The 19,165-nt window shown below is 55.5% G+C and overlaps 2 protein-coding genes, 1 long non-coding RNA gene and 3 other non-coding genes across 71 annotated transcripts in view; 5 read left to right on the top strand and 1 right to left on the bottom strand.

Annotated features, from left to right (window-relative positions):
• The window catches only part of AOPEP (aminopeptidase O (putative)), a 384,021-nt gene that overhangs the window by 361,250 nt on the left and 3,606 nt on the right, over nucleotides 1–19,165 (top strand). For 7 of the 49 annotated variants that reach the window (XR_013405016.1, XR_013405027.1, XR_013405035.1 and 4 more), the window contains 2 exons: nucleotides 1,120–1,264; nucleotides 4,915–5,225. The exons of 5 other annotated variants lie outside the window; for them this stretch is intronic. Coding sequence is in view for 10 of the 44 variants with exons in the window: in XM_077966539.1 (XP_077822665.1) it covers nucleotides 1,120–1,260 (141 nt within the window). In the remaining 34 variants the exon portion in view is untranslated. Of the gene's footprint in view, nucleotides 1–1,119; nucleotides 1,265–3,388; nucleotides 4,227–4,776; nucleotides 5,226–19,165 lie in introns of those variants that run through there. 37 more of the 49 variants (XR_013405012.1, XR_013405025.1, XR_013405032.1 and 34 more) reach the window with 9 other exon arrangements.
• On the top strand, nucleotides 3,319–3,415 carry MIR23B (microRNA mir-23b). Its single transcript, NR_032374.1, has one exon. It is a non-coding gene; the product is annotated as a microRNA mir-23b (primary transcript).
• MIR27B (microRNA mir-27b) lies at nucleotides 3,556–3,652 on the top strand. Its single transcript, NR_032377.1, has one exon. It is a non-coding gene; the product is annotated as a microRNA mir-27b (primary transcript).
• On the top strand, nucleotides 4,128–4,195 carry MIR24-1 (microRNA mir-24-1). The gene has a single exon (NR_031995.1). It is a non-coding gene; the product is annotated as a microRNA mir-24-1 (primary transcript).
• Nucleotides 12,470–17,939, top strand: LOC144334800 (uncharacterized). Its single transcript, XR_013405040.1, has 2 exons — nucleotides 12,470–12,651; nucleotides 13,360–17,939. It is a non-coding gene; the product is annotated as an uncharacterized LOC144334800 (long non-coding RNA).
• Nucleotides 17,106–19,165, bottom strand: part of FANCC (FA complementation group C) — a 221,524-nt gene continuing 219,464 nt past the window's right edge. For all 18 annotated transcript variants that reach the window (XM_028835423.2, XM_077966546.1, XM_077966556.1 and 15 more), the window contains one exon: nucleotides 17,106–19,157. In XM_028835423.2, the coding sequence (XP_028691256.2) occupies nucleotides 19,014–19,157 (144 nt within the window). In that variant the 3' untranslated portion in view covers nucleotides 17,106–19,013. The remainder of the gene's footprint in view (nucleotides 19,158–19,165) is intronic.

The raw sequence follows: 19,165 nt of genomic DNA, 5'->3' as shown, positions 1-19,165 counted from the left end.
TGCCAAGCGCTGTGGGTGACAGCGTGGAGCTGCCTTCCAGCTGGGGTGGAGAGTGGGAGTGAGGCAAACAAAAGGACTTTTGATAGGGTCTCAGTGTGGGGACAGCCAGCCAGTGAGGCCCGAGGCCTCATTATTCCCACAAAGAAAAGTACATTCCTTTGTACCAGAAGAAATGTCACATTTGCACAGCAGAGCAAGAGGTGTCTGGAAAAACATACCAGGAGTAGAAGCACAGAATTTAAGAGCAACTTTAAGGTCCATTCTGAAGACCAGAAATCACTGCAGTATATTTAGAATCCTGATCTTTGACAACTAAGGATCACCATGTCTGGGCTTTTGTAGGTCAGCGCTTTTGAACCCTTCACTGCGGAGTTTAGCTCTTGCGCTGTCTTTGAGGCCCTTCGTTTAGTCGGAATGTGACTCATGGCATAGCTAAGCCTGGCACGAGGGAGTGGGCAGATCCAGAGGGGTCCTTGGGTCTTCTAGAACGTCGTTAGCTATTTTAAAAATAGGGTGTGTTTGCAGCATCGTTCCCAAGCAGCAGAGTCGGTGCGGGCTGCGGTGCGGGCTGCGGTGCAGGGCTGGGGAGGACAGGGCGCGGGCGGGGCGGGTCTCTGCAGGCCTCGTGGTGTGTCCGCTGCGGCTGCTGCCTGCTGTGCTCTCGTTGCCTGGCAGGTGAGGGACTTGCTGGGTGAACTCACACCAGCTACTCCTAGGGACACACTTTGCGGGGCAGGAGTCCCGCATCTCTGTCGTGCCACACAGGCCTTCCACGTGGTAATTCTGGGAACCACCTCCGTCTCTGTTCAGAGCGTTCCTGACACGGCCATCATGGTGCGGGCTCATCGTTCTGTCACCAGCGAAATCGTCAGAGTCTGTGGAGAGAATTGGGGGCTGAGGATTCCTTGGGGTTTTGAGAACGAGGACGAGACAGGGATTGCACACTGCAGCTTCCAAAAGCACAGTCACCCCGCAGTCTCCGTCTTCTCTGGGGTCTTCACGGTTTCTAGACCAGCACGTGTGTGTGGAACAAGCACAGACTGAGGAGGTCATGTGTGCGTGTGTGTGTGTGGGTGCCCACGCCTTCGCCTGATGCCCTCTGGCCTCTGTGCCCTGCAGGCCATGGGCGTGTACCTCTATGGGGAGCTGATGGTGAGTGAGGACGCCAGACAGCAGCAGCTCGCGCGCAGGTGCTTCGAGCGGACCAGGGAGCAGATGGATAGGTCCTCAGCCCAGGTGGTGGCCGACATGTTATTTTAATGAGGTGATTCTCTCCCTTTCTTTTTCTGTCATTTAGTTCTAACCAGATACTCCCTTAGGAGCCAGCTACATAAATCAGCCGAATAGTTAGCCAAGAGCACCCATAGCATCAGTACTTGGCTCCCTGGCCGGGGGCCTGGAGAGTAACTGGCCAAGTGGGTGCTGGGCTGGTGCGGGAGCCCGGGGTCCCCGGAGCACCTCGTCTGACTGGGGCGGTCACCGGGAGGCAGAGGCCGTCCACCGGGAGGCACAGTGGCGCTCCTTGGCCTTGTTTTGGCCACTTCAGGTTTTAAAATCTGTAGGAACAAACATTATGGGGGAACGTCTTGAGTAGGTTTGGAGATGGAATGGGAAGCCTCGCGGAAGCGCTGGTCCGGTCTTCACGGTCACGGCTCACACAGGCGTTCACGCGGCCTTGTGACTCCAGAGCCTGGCTTCTGCGGGCAGATGTTTTCTTCTAGCCATGTGTGAACTGGAGGCTCCTTGGGCTGTCCACGCCTGGTCATGGGCTGGCGGAAGGCTCTCCAGGCACAGGCACACACAGCACATGCACCACATGCAGCACACACACCACACACAGCGCACGCAGCACACACAGGCATGCACCACACACCACACGCGGCGTATGCACTCCATGACCTGTGTCTTGAGAGCAAGTCCTACTTTTTGCTTTGTTGTGTTGGAGCGGAATTTCTACCGTGGCTTATATTGGAGTGAGTTCTGGATTATTTAAATCACTTTCTCTGTTAATTGTGTCTGGAATTAACCTGTTAGATTTACTTCCTAGAGGTGCTGCTCAGTATGGGTTTCTACACTATTAAAGCAGTCTCACAGTGGTACACCAAGTTTTGCAGGACAACTGTGGGATTTTTTTTTCTCATTAAAAAAAAATCATTATCATTTCTGTGTCTGCTCCGTTTTGCTTCAATGTTTTATATGATATTAATAGGGGATGTCTAATTTTGTATCTTTAAAAAAAACTTTATCAAATCTGAAGCATTTTTCATGTTATAGCTTTTCTGTAATTTTTCATGGACATTGAATATTTGGTGTTGATATTCTTCGCTCAGCTTTGAACATCGAGTTTGCTTCTCATGTTTTGTGCTTATGAAAACCATTTCTGTGTAATATGTTTAAGTAGCTTATTTATCTGAAAGAACTCTAATAATGAAAAGAAATAAAAAGTTTTTCCTAAGCATAATCATATTCCAGAAGAGTCAGGAACCACGTGTGCCAGGAAAGGGAAACGGGGGACGAACTACTGAGTGTCGCGTTGCGAAACGCCTGCGGCAGACATGACCTGGCTCCCCTCCAGGACGGGCCGGCGGCATAGACTGCGCACTTACCTCACTGCCGGCCTCCTGTAGTGATCAGTATAAGCAGCGTTTCTCTTTCGTTTTGGTATTTCGTGGCGTTTGTGTGAATGTGTGAAGCTACAAGGCCAGCTAGTCCTGTCGCCCTTCCCGCCGGTCGGGAGCAGCACCGCGGGGCACACCCTTTGCCACTCTTCATGGGGATTTTTTGCCCAAGCAGGCAAAGGAGTCACCTTGGTCACGAGTCTCCCCTTTCCCCCTCCCCGACATCTTTGTTCCTGTCCCCACCCTCCAGATGAATCCCGGGGTTGCCAGCCTCCCTCCCAGCCAGTTCCTGTGAGGCACAGTGGCCGGGGTTGCTCCCAGGGCCCCTTCCAGCAAGCGGACTCCTGGCCTGAGAGTCCCCACAGGCTTCCCAGGGCAGCTAGAATCTGCCTGGAGAGAAGGGATCTCGTCCCCAGGGTTAGAGGCAGTAAACTAACAGCAAGAACAACTGCCTTTAGCAATTCTGTGTGTCACGTGCTTGGTCCCTGCAGTTTTCATCAGTTCCAAAGCTGCACTGGCATTTTTATGGTCATCTCGAGTCCCTTTGATTCAAAAAATTATACCTCTAGGATGCCAACTAAATGAACAGCAAACAAACCCCACCTGTTTGCCTGTGTAACAGGCATGAAGGCGGCAGTGTCGCCGGCGTCCTTCCGCGGAAGCCTGGTGCGCGCAGACGGGGGCACGGGGCGGCGCTGCTCTCAGGTGCTCTGGCTGCTTGGGTTCCTGGCATGCTGATTTGTGACTTAAGATTAAAATCACATTGCCAGGGATTACCACGCAACCACGACCTTGGCTGCTGCTCCAGAAGTTGTGGCCGCACTCGCTGCCGATTGGAGGACAGGTGTATCTCGTAAATCTTCTTTGGAAACAAAAGAAGCCACCAGCTGAGGAAGATGCCCACCGGTCACCGTCCCTGTATTTGTGCCCAGCGATGACCTCTCTAACAAGGTGCAGAGCTTAGCTGATTGGTGAACAGTGATTGGTTTCCGCTTTGTTCACAGTGGCTAAGTTCTGCACCTGAAGAGAAGGTGAGATGGGGACAGTTAAGTTGGAGCCGCTGGGGCAGAGGCTGTTGCTGACGGGCGGACCGCTGCTGCACGGTCAGCGTGGGTGCAGAGCGCGATCCTGGAGGATGAGAGACCACTTGGCCCGAAGGACGCACTATCTCCTGCCGGGAATGCTAGCCGCGCACTCAGTCCTTAAGTCTGTCCACAGAAACACCCACTAATCGGACATCTGTCTGAAAGGTCAAATGTATTGAAAGTTGCAAAAATTATTCTTACAGAAAACTGAAACCAAATGCGTCCCCATCAGTCGAGTGAAACCATGTGGTGGTTCATGCTGTGAGCGGGGCGGGTGGGGCTTTCGGAGGAGCTCCTGTTCTGGGCGCGGTGAAAACTCTCTTGTATTTACAGTCCAGGCCTCCGCATCTCCTGCGCCAGCGGACGGTGCCTACGGAGCTCCCAGCTGAGGCGCTGCTTCTCCGGGCTGTCGATTGGACCCGCCCTCCGGTGCCTACTGAGCTGATATCAGTTCTCATTTTACACACTGGCTCAGTTCAGCAGGAACAGGAGTCGAGCCCTTGAGCAAAAAGCCTTCGTGTCTGTAAGTGCCCGAGGCTCAGGAGAGCTGGGGCTCCCACTCACGGCAGACAGGCCGCGTCCTCCCTGGCCCGGCGGCAGCACGGTGCCAGTCGTCTGTATGTGCTCCTGCGGCATGGGGGTTTGTAGACTCAGAAAACCCTGCTGGCAGAAAGTTAAGAGCTCCCAGGCCTGAAGGCGGGACACGTGCCTGCAGGGGAGCGTCTGCCCCCGTGTGTGAGGGAGGCAGGGCCCACCACAAGGCTCCCACCGCAAGGTGAGCTGAGACTCTGAGAGCAGTTAGAGTGGGTGTGGGTCTGAAATGGGGACGACTCCTAGCAGCTATTGTGTACGCGAAGCCTGAGTACAGCCTGCTGGTGTCAACGGCCACGTGTGAGCAGGCCAGCATCACACGGCTCGCTGTGACCCGTCCCGGGACTGTGAGATGGGCCTGGGTCTCCTTGTCCTGTGATTAAAGTCCTCTCCTGACAGTGGAGAGCAAAGGCACACAGAGGTGCACTCACAGGAATTCCTCTTGGCTTCTAGGTAATCAGTTACTGCTGTTTCCTTTGCAGGAAAGACCCCAGCGAGATTCTTTCATTCACCTCCTCCTAGCCTGGGGGACTGGCCCTGGACATCAAAGGAGGGATTATGTGGCTGCTAAAGCCGTCAGCCCACAGCCCCGTTCAAGTCTTGGTGCTTCTCTTTCCCAGAGGCTGGTCCCAGCCAGGCACGCACAAAAGGCAGATTCTCATAAACGCGGCCTCCCGCCCTGGATCTGGAGTGGAGCTGCTCTGGGATTTCGAGTTCTTCTGCACAGATGACTAAATATATCCGAGAGACGTTGGAAAACCTGCTGAACGTTTTACGTTGGTCTGCTCAGCACATGGCTGGATGTGGATATTTCTGTAATTCAGGACGTCACACCACTCCTGTGTACCAAGACCAGTGGGCGCCGTTTGATGTAGAAGAGCAGGACGAGACTCTACGATTATTCTTAATAAATGTAATGGATTGTTTTTTGTATATGTGTTTGCTTCTGAATTTCATACTGTTTAAAAATAACAAAGGCTGGGCGTGGTGGCTCACGCCTGTAATCCCAGCACTTTGGGAGGCCGGGGCGGGTGGATCACGAGGTCAGGAATCTGAGACCATCCTGACCAACATGGTGAAACCCCGTCTCTACTAAAATACAAAAAGGTAGCTGGGTGTGGTGGTGGCACCTGTAGTCCCAGCTGCTCGGGAGGCTGAGGCAGGGGAATCGCGTGAACCCGGGAGGTGGAGGTTGCAGTGAGCCGAGATCGCGGCGCTGCACTCCAGCCTGGGCGACAGAGCAAGACTCTGCCTCAAAAAAAAAATAAAAAGCACATACAAGAAAAAGGTATTCACGTTCTGGTGTTCCTCTCCCACCTCCCTAGTGTATTTGTTGTTTTCAAGGTAGTGTTAGTTCTCTTAGAAGCCTGAAAACAAAAGAAATTTGGCTGGGTGTGGGGCACTCTCTTCTGGTAAAATGGAGAGCCTGGGCATATTCAGGCACCGTGGGAGTCTGGTGGTGTGATTTTTCTTTCTCCACAAGGTTTAGGGTGTAGACAGAAGCTGGGCACTGACCTTCCTGGGCGCAGTCTGTGGGCAGAATGTTTGGCAGTGCCTGGAGAAGGCCGTAGGAACAGGTGCAGCCACGGGCCCCATGCGAGGCTGGGCTGAGCCTGCGTGCGCTTGAACACCCACAGTCTCCTCTGCCCGGCTCCGGGGGCACCACAAATCCTGGCCTATTTGGGGGGAAGCGGGGCTGTCCCGTGGATCTCCATCAGAAGCTTTGGACTGAGAGGCCGTGGTCTCCAGAACTCTGTTTTCTTGTGCCAGTGACTGATTCCAGAAGGTTCTTAGGATTTGCTCTCTGCTGTCACATGCCTTTGCGTGGGGCTGTATGGCTGGCCGGGCCATCGTGGAGGACGACTCGCAACTTGGCTGTTTGTGTAGTTGAATAAATACAACCGCTGCTTCCTGTGGAAACAGAATGAACGATGTTTTCTCTCTGCACTGCCCCCTTTTTTTTTTTTTTTTTTTTTTTTGAGGCAGAGTTTTGCTCGTCGCCCAGGCTGGAGTGCACTGGCACGATCTCGGCTCACTGCAACCTCCGCCTCCCGGGTTCAAGCGACTCTCCTGCCGCAGGCTCCCGCCACCATGTCCAGCTAGTTTTGTGTTTTTAGTAGAGACGGGGTTTCACCACGTTGGTCAGGCTGGTCTCGATCTCCCGACCTCAGGTGATCCACCCGCCTCGGCCTCCCGGAGTGCTGGGATGACAGGCTGAGCCCCACGCCCAGCCCTCCCTCTCGTCCTTCTCTGTGCACTTTGAGTGTGACAGGCGTGGCCCCGCGCCCGGCCTCCCTGTCTCTCGTCCTCTCTGCACTTTTTGAGTGTGTTTGGCTTTCACTGAGGCGAAGCCGGGAAGGACCCTGGGAGCAGCGGCCAAACTGCCCTGCGAGGCTCCCACTCCCGCTGTTTGTAGACGCTTGGCACCTAGGCCTCTCGAGAGCTGCGGGCGGCTTCACCGGCCCAGTGGTTTGGGGTGATCCTGCTTTTCCAAAAATTGAAAGCCATGCTTTGTCTTCTTTAGAAAGCACTAAAGCAAAGCTGAACTGCTGAATAGGTGGGGCTCTGCACAGACCGCTAATCCCCTGGCTCCTGTGAGTCACCGGGTCTTGTGACTTGCTTTGACCACCGGGGATCTGGCCCGTGGGTGGCATGAATTCGGTGGACCTCATCAGAACCAGACACTGGTGTCACGGCTGTGGCTGCGGTCCTGCCAGGAGAGGTGGTGCTGCGGCCTCCAGACCTGGGGGCACCCTGCCCGTGCCGGGGCTGCCACTGGAGGTGAGGGAGGGAGGAAGCCGGAGAGCTGCTCCTCCATCCAGGCAGGGGCTCCCTGAGACTGCGACGGCCCTCGCCGGCATCCTCCACCTGTGCCTCAACAGACTCTGAGTGGGTTCTGCCGGCCGCTCCTCTGGCGTCTCCTAAGAGACTCGAGAGACCCTCCAGCCAGGGCCTGGCAGAGAGGCCTCGCGATTCCAGCTTCAGAGCAAGCCAGGGTCTCGGGGTCGGTAGGAGACAGACGTGACCAGTGCTCTTCCATTTTTCCGTGAAGTATCGCATCAGAAACTAGCTCAGATCAAAGGGCGTGTGACGGGACTGAGGCTAGAAAGCTCACGGCCTTAGCGCGGCCATAGCGCCTTCGGAGAGCAGGGTGTCTGCGCGGGGCTCGGTGGTCCTGGATGATGAAGGGGGGCTGTCTGGGAGAGCAGGGTGTGGGTGTGCCAGGGAACCGGAGTTCCCACTGTGGGTTCACCTGCCACGTGGCAGGGTTTGAACGCAGGTCCACGTGGCTCAGCGCTTTCCTCCACGCCACGACGCCTCCCCAGCTGTGGGCCCTTCTTTGGCATCTGCTGAGGCCTCCATGTCCAGGCACTCCTGGGACACCACCCTGTCACACTCCGCAGCCAGGACTTGAGAGGCCCCGGCCTTCACGCCGCCTCCAGTGTGGTGGAAAGGCGGGCTGGGTGGGGCACGGGCCGCTCTGGAAAGCACGGAAACCTGAATTTGAATCCGCCAGTTGCGTGCTGTTTCCCAGCCTCAGCTCAGCAGCTCCCCCGCGGCCGACCCCTGGGCAGGACCTGTCACAGGTCCTCGGTTAAGTTGATGTGAAGGTATTAGCTCCCCTGACCCCGCAACAGGCTGTAAGAAATAAACTGATACAGGAACAACCTTCTTTAGCGACAAGCCAGCGCCTCCACTGAGCAGACAGACCCAGGACTGGAGGGTCCCCACGAGACACCATCAGCTCCCTGTCTAGGTAGAAGCCAAGAAACACCTGCTCACGTGGGGCTTTGTTAGGCTCTGTAATAACTTGGAGATGCCACAGGGTGGGGGAGCCCCATGGCTGTGCCCTGAGGCTGCGTGGGGCTAAACAGCACTGAAGGGGCACTGAGGGGCTGGAGGGCAGATGCTGGAACATGTCGCCCTGGGCCCCGTGGCCTGCAGCCACCAGCAGCGTCACAGGGCCATCCGTCTCCCATGTGGTGGGCATGAACAATCAACTGGGTTTGCCAGGTTTCATAAAAGATCAGGGAGAGGCAGCAAGTTAATGGGCTAATTGCCACTGTCCTCCAGGAGAACAAATGGCTGCGGGGTTCAGCCCTTCCCCCTGAGGCCGAGTAGATGCCAGTGTTCAGCCCGCAGGAGCCGGGCAGCCCAGCGCAGGGCACTTCTCCAGAGACCAGCGTGTTTGAAACAAGTGTCCCTGCTGTCGCCTCCGGCCGTCTGAACACAGGCTGTGCCAGTCTGTGGCTGGGCCTTGGCCCAGGGCCTGCTGCAGGACGGGAGGTAGCCAGGGCATCTGAGGGTGACCCCAGCCCGGAGGGCCCCCCCACGAAAGGAGTAAGCAGCAGTGACCACAGCCTGCACTCGGTTGCCTGCAGGCCTTGCCAGCACCCCGGGGCCGGCCTGGAAGGGCAGCTCCCCGCCTCCCTGCCAGGGCTGAGGGGACAGGAGGACCTCCCCGGCCTGGGGCTCTGGGCCACAGCCCGGGGAGAAGGCTGGGAATTCTGGCCGGACAAAGGCAAAAAGTGGGGCGAGGGAGGACACAGCAGAGAAGCACCAGGGAAGGTCCCAGCTCAGCTTCCTTTTGAGGATTAAAGGATTTTAAAGCATTTATTTTTATTGGAATTTTAAACCAAAACGTTGAAATAATAGCCTCCATCATAGGCAAGGTGACCTTCCCTGCAGCATGGAGGGAGGCCAGCCACACCCAAGACAGGCCTGGCGGAAAACCTGCCCTCGACGACGAAGGGTCCGGGAGGCTGCGGCTTCCCTCCACCTCCCTTCAGCCTGCAGCAGCCGGCGGCCAGGCCTGGGGGAGGCCGAGGGGAGGGACCTGTGGTGCAGTGACCTCACCAAGGGAACTGTGACCCAGAGCAGCTGAAAGCAAGGCCAAGGGCTGCTTTCAAGGGACAGTTTGTGTAGGGTTGGAAGTCGTAGGCCAAGCACCTCCTGGTTCTATAGATGGGCCAGCGGAGGACTTGCGTGGTCATGGGTGGGGTGAGGAGAGGTGCTGGCAGGGAAGGGGGGCTCCTCGGCAAGGCAGTCCCACCCGGCGGGGGACCACAGTCTGTCCTGGAAGGCTCCTTCCGAGCAGAACTCGGGGTGCGCAGGGGCCCCCACACCCCGTTCCCCAGAAGAGGAGGGCGCTGCCTGGCACTGCGTCGGGGTTGACATTAAAGTGTGGCGGCTCTTTGGTTCGTTGGTGCCTTGGGCTGAGCCACAGTAGGCTCACTCTGTGCAGGGCCCAGCCATGGCAGGCACTCCCTGTAGGGGCATGGAGACGGCGGCCAGCTGAGAGGTTGGGGGGCCTGGAGGTTGAAGGGGCTGCCTGGACCTCCCAGGGTCGTTCCCAGCACCGGCGGACAGTGACCTTGGCCGCGCTGCTTGGGCTCTGGAGGTTTACAAGGTGGAAGGGAGGAGAGGCCGCTTGTGACTGTTCAGTGGAAGGTTTTATGGGTTTCTTCCCACCCTGCCTGCTGTCCGGGAGACTGATCGCCTGACACGCATTTCTGTTCCAGTCAGATAACCAGCGTGAGAAAGGCCAGCAGCCGAGCCTGGGGTGGAAGGAAGCCACCATAAAGCCACAGATGTCCCAAGACCAACTTGGCACGTGTGCATCCGCGTGCCCCCCCAACAGCTCCCCAGGGACGCCTGAAGGGGTTGATGCCTCGTGGTTCTCACATAGATCCAGAAGAGAGGAGAGGCTGAGCGCTTCGGTCACCAGGGTGGGGCCTGAGACAGTTGCTGATGGCACCAGAGCCTGTTCAAGGCTGTGTGTGTGTGTGTGTGTGTGTGTGTGTATGCGTGCGCACACACACTTGTGGGCAGGGGCAGTGCAGGGCTAAATGCAGAAATGCAGAGAAAGACCTCTGGCCACACAGTTCTGTCTAGTCCCAACAGCTGACAAGGAACCAATCTGGTCCCTACAATGTTGGCTGAGATAAAATAAGGTCATGGTTTGGCTTCTCAGCCCCAGGACTTTAAGGGAGTGGGCCCAGGGGGAGCTGCCGTAAAGACCAGACCCTCCCACCCCTGCCTGGGCCCACCCAGCATCTGGCTACTCCGCCACCCCTACCTAACCCTGGCAGTCGCTGCTGAGTGGGGCCTGGGGCGGGCTTGGGGCTGCTCCCCAGGGAACTGTCCATTCCGAGTCTCCGGCAGGCTCCCCACCTGGGAGAGGAGAGCCCAGCTCTGGTCCTCCCGGGGGCCGCCTGCCCGGACAGCTCATCTGTGGCTTCGGCCGGGGCACAGAGGCGACTGGGTGTGCACCCTGCGGTTTCCATTTTCTTAAGCTTTCTTTGTGCTCCTGCCTGTAATTTCTTTCAGCCCGGGCTTTGTGGAATCTGTCCGCCGCTTTAAAGCCCAGCCGAGGAGGTGCTTTTGCCAGCAGGGGGTGGGTGGGGTGCTGAAGCTGCCCACGGTCAGCCCTGACTCGCTGCCAAGAGTCCCGAGTTCCAGAAAGTTCTTTTCTGCTCTCATAGTCCTCCCTTGCCACACGAGGTCTGGCAGAACAGAAGTGCGTGTCCTGAAGACTGGATTGGACGCTCATGGTGAGCTCTGAAAGGCGGGAGTCAAGGAAGCCCCCTCTGGCTAAGACACCACACTCTTCGCCCCGATGCCTGGGGTTTCCGCATTCTGACCCTATGGTTTGAGTCCCCAGGGACTTCGGCTGTGGTTTTGTTTAGGGAGGGAGGCTCGGGAAGGACGTGAATTATGGGCCTAACTCAGAGATGAAGACGGAGTCCGTTTCAGTGATTGCCGATGGAATGGAACAAGTGTGCGTTTATGTTGGGTTGTAAAGAAAAGACAGATAACTTGTGGGGAAGGAACTGCAGTTTGATGATTGTACGTGCTTTACTAAGTTAAATGCTGTGGAGGAAGCGACTGCAGAAACTTGGTTTTGGCACAGCTGAGGCAGAGGCCTTGCGTACAGGAGGAGAGCCGTGATGAGCACAGGGCCCTGTAGATGGAGGATGGGTCTTTGGAAAGCTGGGTCTTGGCCCATAACCAAGCTTGGGGGCACCCAAGAAGCCCAAGTCATCAGGGTACAGGTCAGGGCCCGTGCGTCCAGCGATAGTGTAGCAGGACGAGCCGCAGACAAAACTCCTCAGACACCGGATTAAAGAAGGAAGAGGTTTTTTATTCGGCCGCGAGCGTCGGCAGACTCACGTCTTAAGAGCTGAGCTCCCTGAAAAAGAAAGTGGATTTTTTCTAGAAAATTCTGTCCAGTGGTAGAACGTAAGTCCTGTGAATAAGAAACAAAAGCACCACCACGCTGACTACGGTGCGGGGATCGCAGATGGCGCTGTCTCCTTTTAAAGCTGCAGATGGTGCCCGGCCTCCTTCCCTTCAGGGCGGCGTTTAACAGCAGCCCTCTCTTAGGGCAAGCAGGAGTCTTCCTTTGCACACTTGATGACGACAACTTATTTTTCTCGTAGCTCACACATGCAAACAAATATAGGTAATACATAAACAAAAAGTAAGTTTTCTCTGCCTTTTCACCTCGTCTCTTCCCCAGGTCACTATAATAAAGTTGATTACCGACTCCACCCTGGCACCGGCAAGCGCGTGTGCAGGCCTTGCTTTATACACAGAGGGTGGCACAGTGTGCACACGGGTCTAGATTGGCACGTACGTGACGCTTGCTTCTCTGTGTCGATGGCCGCATTGCATGGACACCCAGCCTTCCGTGGGCTTCGTTCAAGTCCCAGCCCTGCTAGACGGCCTCAGTGTAACCTTGGGCAAGTTACTCGGCCTCTGTGTTTGCATTTCCTCCTCTGTAAACTTCAGCTGACTGTTGGGTGAGTGAGCGTGAAGCGGACAGCAGGCCCAGCCTCGAGGGGAAGAGCTTGTGGCACGCAGGCTTTTCCTTTCTTTTTTCCTCTCGTTTCTCTCTCTCTCCTTTCTTGCTCTTCTCCTTTCTCTCTCTTTCCTCCCCCTCCATTTCCTCTTTCATTTATGTCTTTACGTGAACCTCTGAGTTGCCCAGTTGGTGCTGTGGCATCCTGCACACACACAGGCGCCGGCTTCTCCGCGGGGAAGCCTTAGACGCGCGCTCGTGAGGATCCCTGCAGTCTGCAGTGGAGGGAGTGGGGTCGGGAGCACTGGGCGTCTGCTTCTTGGAGAAAGGATATACAATCTTTTTCGATCTTAGTGCTTTTATTCCAGCAGAATACACTAAGATTGACCAGTATAACCACGTGTGAGGAACCAGCTCTGCAGCCTCGGTGTCTTCATTGCCGTGCAGCTCACCACCGTCCGCGGCAGCGCTCCATCTTCCCCAGTGAAACGGGGCCCGTTCGACACTCGCCCCCCAGGCCCCTGGGGGCACCGTGCGGCTTCCTGTCTCTGAGGTTTGCCTGTTTTAGGGAGCTCATATGAGAGGGGTCATAAAATCTCTGTCCTTTTATGTCTGGCCGATTTCATTTCACATGAAGTCTTCCAGGTTCCTCCATGCTGTGGCTTGCTCAGGATCTCTGCCTTTTTTTTTTTTTTTTTTTTTTTTTTGAGACGGAGTCTCGCTCTGCTGCCCAGGCTGGAGTGCAGTGGCTGGATCTCGGCTCACTTCAGCCTCCACCTCCCAGGTTCAAGCAATTCTCCTGCCTCAGCCTCCCGAGTAGCTGGGACTACAGGTGTGCACCACCACGCCCAGCTAATTTTCGTATTTTTAGTAGAGATGGGGTTTTACCCATATTGGCCAGGCTGGTCTTGAACTCCTGACCTTGTGATCCGCCTGCCTGGGCCTCCAAAAGTGCAGGATCTCTGCCTTCTAAGGCTGAGGACCATCGTGCTGTGCACACCAACCGCGTTTCCTTTCCGCACTGGCTGGGTTGCTGGTGGATGCGGCTGTCGCTGCCTCTTGGCTGTGGAGGACAGCACTGCTGGGAACATGGCGTCTAGGATTTCCTCAGCCGTTACTTTGCATTCTTTGGGGTAAACATCTAGAGGCAGAATGGATAGATCAGAGTTCTAGGCTACCATACGGTCTCCAGGGTGAATTTTTTACTTTGATTTTTTTTCACCCTATCTTATGGTTCTGATCAATTTGGATATTTGACAAGCTGCCCTCTGAAAAGGTGTTACCAGTTTCCCGTCCCTTCCTCTGCCTGTTCTGCACTCTGGGACCAGCGCGGGGAGCACCAGCCTTGAGTGTTGCAGGCTGCCGTGGAGATGGTCAGGAGCACCCGGGCTTCTGCCGCGCCGTGGAAAGGCCCCGCCGTCCTATTCACTGTGGCGCCTGTCCCTGCCCGTGCGTCTCAAGCTGGCAGCCGATTCCTTACTGATGTGTAGAAGTTAGGAAATTCGCTTTCTTCGTGTGCTGCAAATACTTCTTCCCTCAGTTTACCATGTGTATTAAGATACTTTGTTTAGTTGCTTTTAATTTCTGTATGGCCAGTTTTACCAGCCTTTTCTCCTGTGGTTTCTTGCTTTTGCGTTGGGCATGGAAAGGGTTCCCCTGTGGCAGACACAGCCAAGGGAGATGCGTGGGGGGTCCCCGTGGCCCGGCCTGAAGGAGGCGTGGAAGTCCACAGGGATGCGCTGGAGCCTGGGGTTCTGCCCCCATCTGGGGAGCAGCATCCTCTCCACTCGCCTTCTCCCTCCACAGGGCTGGGGAGTCTGCTCGGAAGCAGTGGCCTGCGGGCAGGGGCGTGGGTGCTGGGAGGGCGAGGCTGGGGCTGGACAGGGTGTGACCATCTGCAAACCACTGAGGAACAAGAAGTTCTAAATGAAAGATCAGAAAACACTTTCTGCATTTTGGGAGGAGGAAAGCTTCAATTTTATAAGCTAAATCCTTATTTATCTAAGTAATACAGCATCTCGACCCAGAGTGGCTGCAGCCTCCCTGCCTCTCCCAAGCAGGGGAACTGCTAGAGCTTCTCAGAGCACACAGATCCCGGAACGAGCCGTGCTCCAGGTGCCGAAGCTGGAGAGAGGCAGAGGGCTGGGGAGCTTATCTGTAACAGTTCTACTCCCGACACCATCTTTTCCCCGTTGATGGCAGTGTCTTTATCTTATACGAAATTCTGTACATGTGCACGTGATTTACTCGGCGGGAGATGACGTCTTTTCAAACCTAGGCAGTGAGTAGCGGGGAGTGACAGGGCTGCTTCCCGGCTCCCCAACGGGCTGCATGTGGAGATGGGAGAAGGGGAGGGGTCGAGTGGCTTCAGAACTCGCCCTGAGTCCCCGGCAGGATGGAGTGGCCGTCGGCAACATGGGGAGCCGGTGGATGTGGGACGTGGTGGGGCAGGTGGGCCCGCCTGGGGTGTGGTAAGCAGAGAGGTCCTCACACCACCAGTGGGGATGCCCGGCAGGCGTTGGGCTCTCCGGGCCGGCGGTCCAGTGGCAGGTGTGGCCCCTCTGCCCAGAGATGCCACGTGAAGCCGTGGGCAGGACAGTCCAGCCTCTGGGTGGAGTCCGGGGCGCCCACCAGGAGGGGGACAGGAGAAGAGGAGGAACATGTGAGCTGGGAGGAGGTTGGCCCAGGAGGCCTGAGAGCTGGCTGCTGGCTGCAGCCATGGGGGCCCTTTCAGCCCCACCCATGTTTCCCTTCACGAGAAGCTCACACCGATTATGTGTCAGTGCGCGGTACACTTCATGATGCTTCACTTTCGGAGCTGGCCTGGCTGTTCACGAGTGTTTACTGTCCATATGAACGTTGGAATCAGGTTGTCTATCCTCTAATTCTGTGTCTACAACCGTCAGTGTCTGTGTCCAGGATGTCGTTCTAGAGGGAGCAGCCAGCAGTTACAGCAGTGCCCTCGGTTGGAAGGGGACTGGGCAATGTCTGGAGGAAGTTTTGTCCCCACTGCTGGAAGGGGTGCACCAGCACCTAGTGGTGGAGGCCAGGCTGCTGCCAACACCCTGCAGTGCACAGGACACCCCCACAACAGGGAGGCATCTGGTCCCAAGTGTTCATGGTGCTGTATTTGAGAAACCCAGATTTAGGCGCCTACAAAACGTTCTTTCTGAAAAGGCTCGCCTCTGCCTGTTCTGCTGCTGGCTGCTGGGCTGTTTCATGGGACACGACCTTCTAAACTGCTCTTGCACAGGCTGCAGTATAGATGCTGTGTGCAACTAGAGACGTTTTTATTGTCTCCGTCTGCCCAGTGTCCGGCCCCTTCCTGTAGTTGGATGATGCCTTTGGTGGTATCCAAGGTACCCAAGAACGTTACAGACCAGCATCCCTGGCAGGCCTTTGACCCAGGCTCCTCCATCTGATGCACCTGGGCGGGAGCGTGGGAAGGAGTGGGCACAAGGGCCTTTCTCCTGGCTGGAGTGGGGTCCGGAAGGGCTGGGCAGCAGGACTGGCCTTGCCAGGGCATCTGAAGCCAGGGTGGGACTGCTGCTGGCTGGCTCACACCAGGCCTCGCCGGCCCCACATCTTTTTCATCAGTTCCCTTTACTTTCAGCATTCAGTGCACGTTTCTGTTGCTTGCAACCAAAAGTCCTGGGTGTACAAACTCCCTGCCGAGAACAGCAAGTGCAGTAAGACACCGTGACAACAGCGGGAGGGAAGGCCTTTGCTGTGAGCTCTGTCACCGGGTTGGGCTTGAGGGGTGTGATTTGGACCCATGGTATAAAAAAACTGTGGAACTGGATTTTAGGAGGAGGCTTGAAGACACACTATATACTTACTGTACCATAATTTTCGTGTTTTGGTTGTAAAATGGCTTAGTGATGATTAATGACTTAGGATTTTTGGACAAAATCTACGGACTTCCCAACGTCTGGCAGAGGGAAGAACTTTAGCACCAGACCCCCGGGCTGGGGGAGGTGGTCCTGGGCTGGAAAGAGAGGAGGAAAAAGGTGAGGGGAGAAGCTTGGAAAGCAAAACAATTTTGGATTCCTCGTTGAATAAGGAGCACATTCCTCACATTTGCTGCCACCGTGCACATCCTCCAGCGCGTCCGCCGTCCTCTGGGCAGCGTACGGCCAGGCTCGGTGTTGACTTTCCTGCGTTTCGGGTGGATTCACTCTGCCAGGCTCACCAAGGTCCCTTCTTCTCCAGCTCCCGTGTCAAGGCCCTGTTCAAAATTTCTCCACTTCAACAGAAAACTCGGCTTCCTCCCATCCCCTGGACTAGCTCCCATTTCCATCCCAGCACCTTGTCCCACCAGTTAAGACACTGGGCAGGACAGGGTGAAGGACGAACCACAAAACCCGCCAACCATGGCTGCTCCAGCGAGAGGCTCCTCAGGGGTGTCCTAGCATTTCCTGTCGGCTCCCTCAGGCGCCCTCCTGACCCCGGGAGGGGCCCCCGTGTCCCACGTCCGGAAGCACAGGGAGCGCCGGAAACCCCACTGGAGCAGGGGTCCTGCGGTGGCCACAGCGCTGCTCGCCTTGGCCGCGTCACTTCTGCCTCCCAGAGGGACCTGTGGGTCTGGAGGGACCTGTGGGTCTGGAGGGCAAGGGGACAGCAGCCTGTGAACCAGCAGACCGAGCAAGAGTGGGTGGGCTCTGCTGGCGGGACGAGGCCTTCAGCTTCAGGGATCAGGGAAGGGACAGGACAATTCAAGTGAGGCTTATGGTCAAGCCCTGCTTAGAGAGAAAACATACGAAGCGCATGTGACCTGATTCTAGCAGGCCCTGCCGGATGCCTACCCCCGTCCTCCCCTTTCCTCCGTGGTGACAGGCCCCTTAGTTTTTAGGTATTTGGTAGCAAGTTTCCAGGCCAGAGGCTAAGCCATCCTCGGTCTTTTCCGGGCACATCTAGGTTTTGCGAGGCCTGAAGCTTCCACTATTTGGGGCCAACGGAGGAGCTTTTTCCTGAGAGAAATATTGTTAATATTTAATGGACACAACATTAGGTGCAAATTGAAGTTTTATTTAGAATGAAAAAATAGACAACAAGTTACAGATTTTAAAGAGCTTACGAATTCCACAGATGTTGTGGAGTCCGGGTGAGTAACAGCCAGGTTGGAGGGGTGCGCCTCGCCTCGTCTGTATTTTTGGCTTTCTCTGAGGGTAGTGGTTTTACCAACATGCTCCATCAAAAACTATCAGGGAGAGTCTACAAAAGGTCAGGTAAGGTCAGATTCTGGGCCCTGTGGCACCTCTGCAGACCTCGATCAGTTCCTTCCACAGTGGCTCCAGGCCTTGGCATCCCTGCCTCCCCATGGCTGCCCCGTGCCCAGGAGAGAGGCCCTCAACTCCAGTGAGGCAGCTCCTTTTTCAGCCCCGACGCCTCTGACGAAGTGTGTTTGTTTTATGAGGGTAAGGATCATGATGGCACAGAGCGTGTTATATGAAAGCAATGATCACGATGGCAGCTGCCACCAAAATATTTTACCAGCACACCCTTCTGACTGCAGCATTTCTCAGAAGAAAAGCTCAGGTGAAAAGTTCCTGGAATTTTCCAGATCTTCAGGTGGCTTTATTAGCATTGCCACATACCAAGAAAAGGAATTTCCCTAAAGGTTAACCTCTAATCCAGTGAAACTTTGCTCATGCCTCAAAACGGAGCCAAGACTCCGACTAACACACGTACATCAAAATGGACAAAAGCAAGTCTTGACTCACTTGACAAACAGAATAGGCACAAAAGAATGTACAATCGGTACAATTCCAAAATATCTCTTGACAGGAAAAAGCATCCTCTGCTGACGTGAAATAAACATTAACTTTGAGATTACACCAACAATGCCTTTTTTTTTTTTAAGTCAGGGTCTCACTCTGTTGCCCAGGCTGGAGTGCAATGGCATGATCTCGGCTCACTGCAATCCTGCCTCCCAGGTTCAAGGGATCCTCATGCCTCAGCCTCCTGAATAGCTGGGATTATAGGCGCCCACCACGGCACCCCAATAATTTTTGTATTTTTAGTAGAGATGGAGTTTCGCCATGTTGGCCAGGCCAGTCTGGAGCTCCTGGGCTGGAGTGATCCCCCTGCCTCGGCCTCCCAAAGTGCTGGGATCACAGGTGTGAGCCACTGCGCCCAGCCAGGTCAATTCTTTATCAGGAATTTCCAATTCCCATCTCTGTTTAACAAGAGAACTAACTGATATGAATCCTGCCTTTGAATGTTTCTGGAACACGTCCTCCACCTTCACCTGCCGGCCCCTCTCATGTCCCAGGAGCTCTTTGGTGGCAGTCAGCGTTTAGCAAATAGAGTGGAAAGCGTGTGCAGGAGACGCAGGCTTGGGTGTGCTCTGTCTGCTCCTGTGGTCTATTGGGCAGGTCCAGGGAGACGCAAGGGAAGCCTGAGGGACGCTGACTCCCCGTGGAGATTTCTCCGTACAGCACGACAGCGTGGCTGTATCCCAGATCCCTGACTCCTGAAGAGAGTCTAAAAAGAGCTGAGTTCTCTCTAAATTCTTCAATGGTTCATCACCAAATTCTTGGTTCTAAGGCTTTGAATCTTTAAATAATAGATGTGCATCTAGACTTGGGTAAAAACTAGAAACCTGTTCTCCTACCCAAGCCTTTGCTTTAGTAATTCTCTAGCTGACGGTCTGGCCGGGCGGGCACCAGGAGCGCTGAAGGCTCACTCAAGTCATTGGTGAACATGTCCAGCTGAGTCTGCGCTGAGGGACCTGGCTCTGCATTTTGCAAAATAGATACTAGCAGATCTTCCCAAGACGTGTATGGCTCATTCTCACAGCCCAAAGAGGGCACTTACTTACTCCACAAATGCGCGGCCATAGGTCATCCTCTGTCCTGTGACCCTGGCAAGCCTGATCCCTCACGCTGGGCACCCACACGGCCTGCGTGCCTTCTAGACTTGAGTTCGCAGCTCTTTAAGGAGCTCTCGGGCCAGTTTTCCTGATCTAGGGCTTTCAATGCCGAGACGATCCCATCTGTACAAGGTCTGGTCAAGAAAGCCAATGATCTCGTGAGTTATCTCGGCAGTGTGAGCCAGCTGCAATC

This window comes from Macaca mulatta, chromosome 15 (assembly GCF_049350105.2).
Source record: "Macaca mulatta isolate MMU2019108-1 chromosome 15, T2T-MMU8v2.0, whole genome shotgun sequence".
NCBI classification, from domain to species: domain Eukaryota; kingdom Metazoa; phylum Chordata; class Mammalia; order Primates; family Cercopithecidae; genus Macaca; species Macaca mulatta.
The sequence above is the reverse complement of the archived record's forward strand: the minus strand, read 5'-3'. Positions and strand labels throughout refer to the sequence as shown.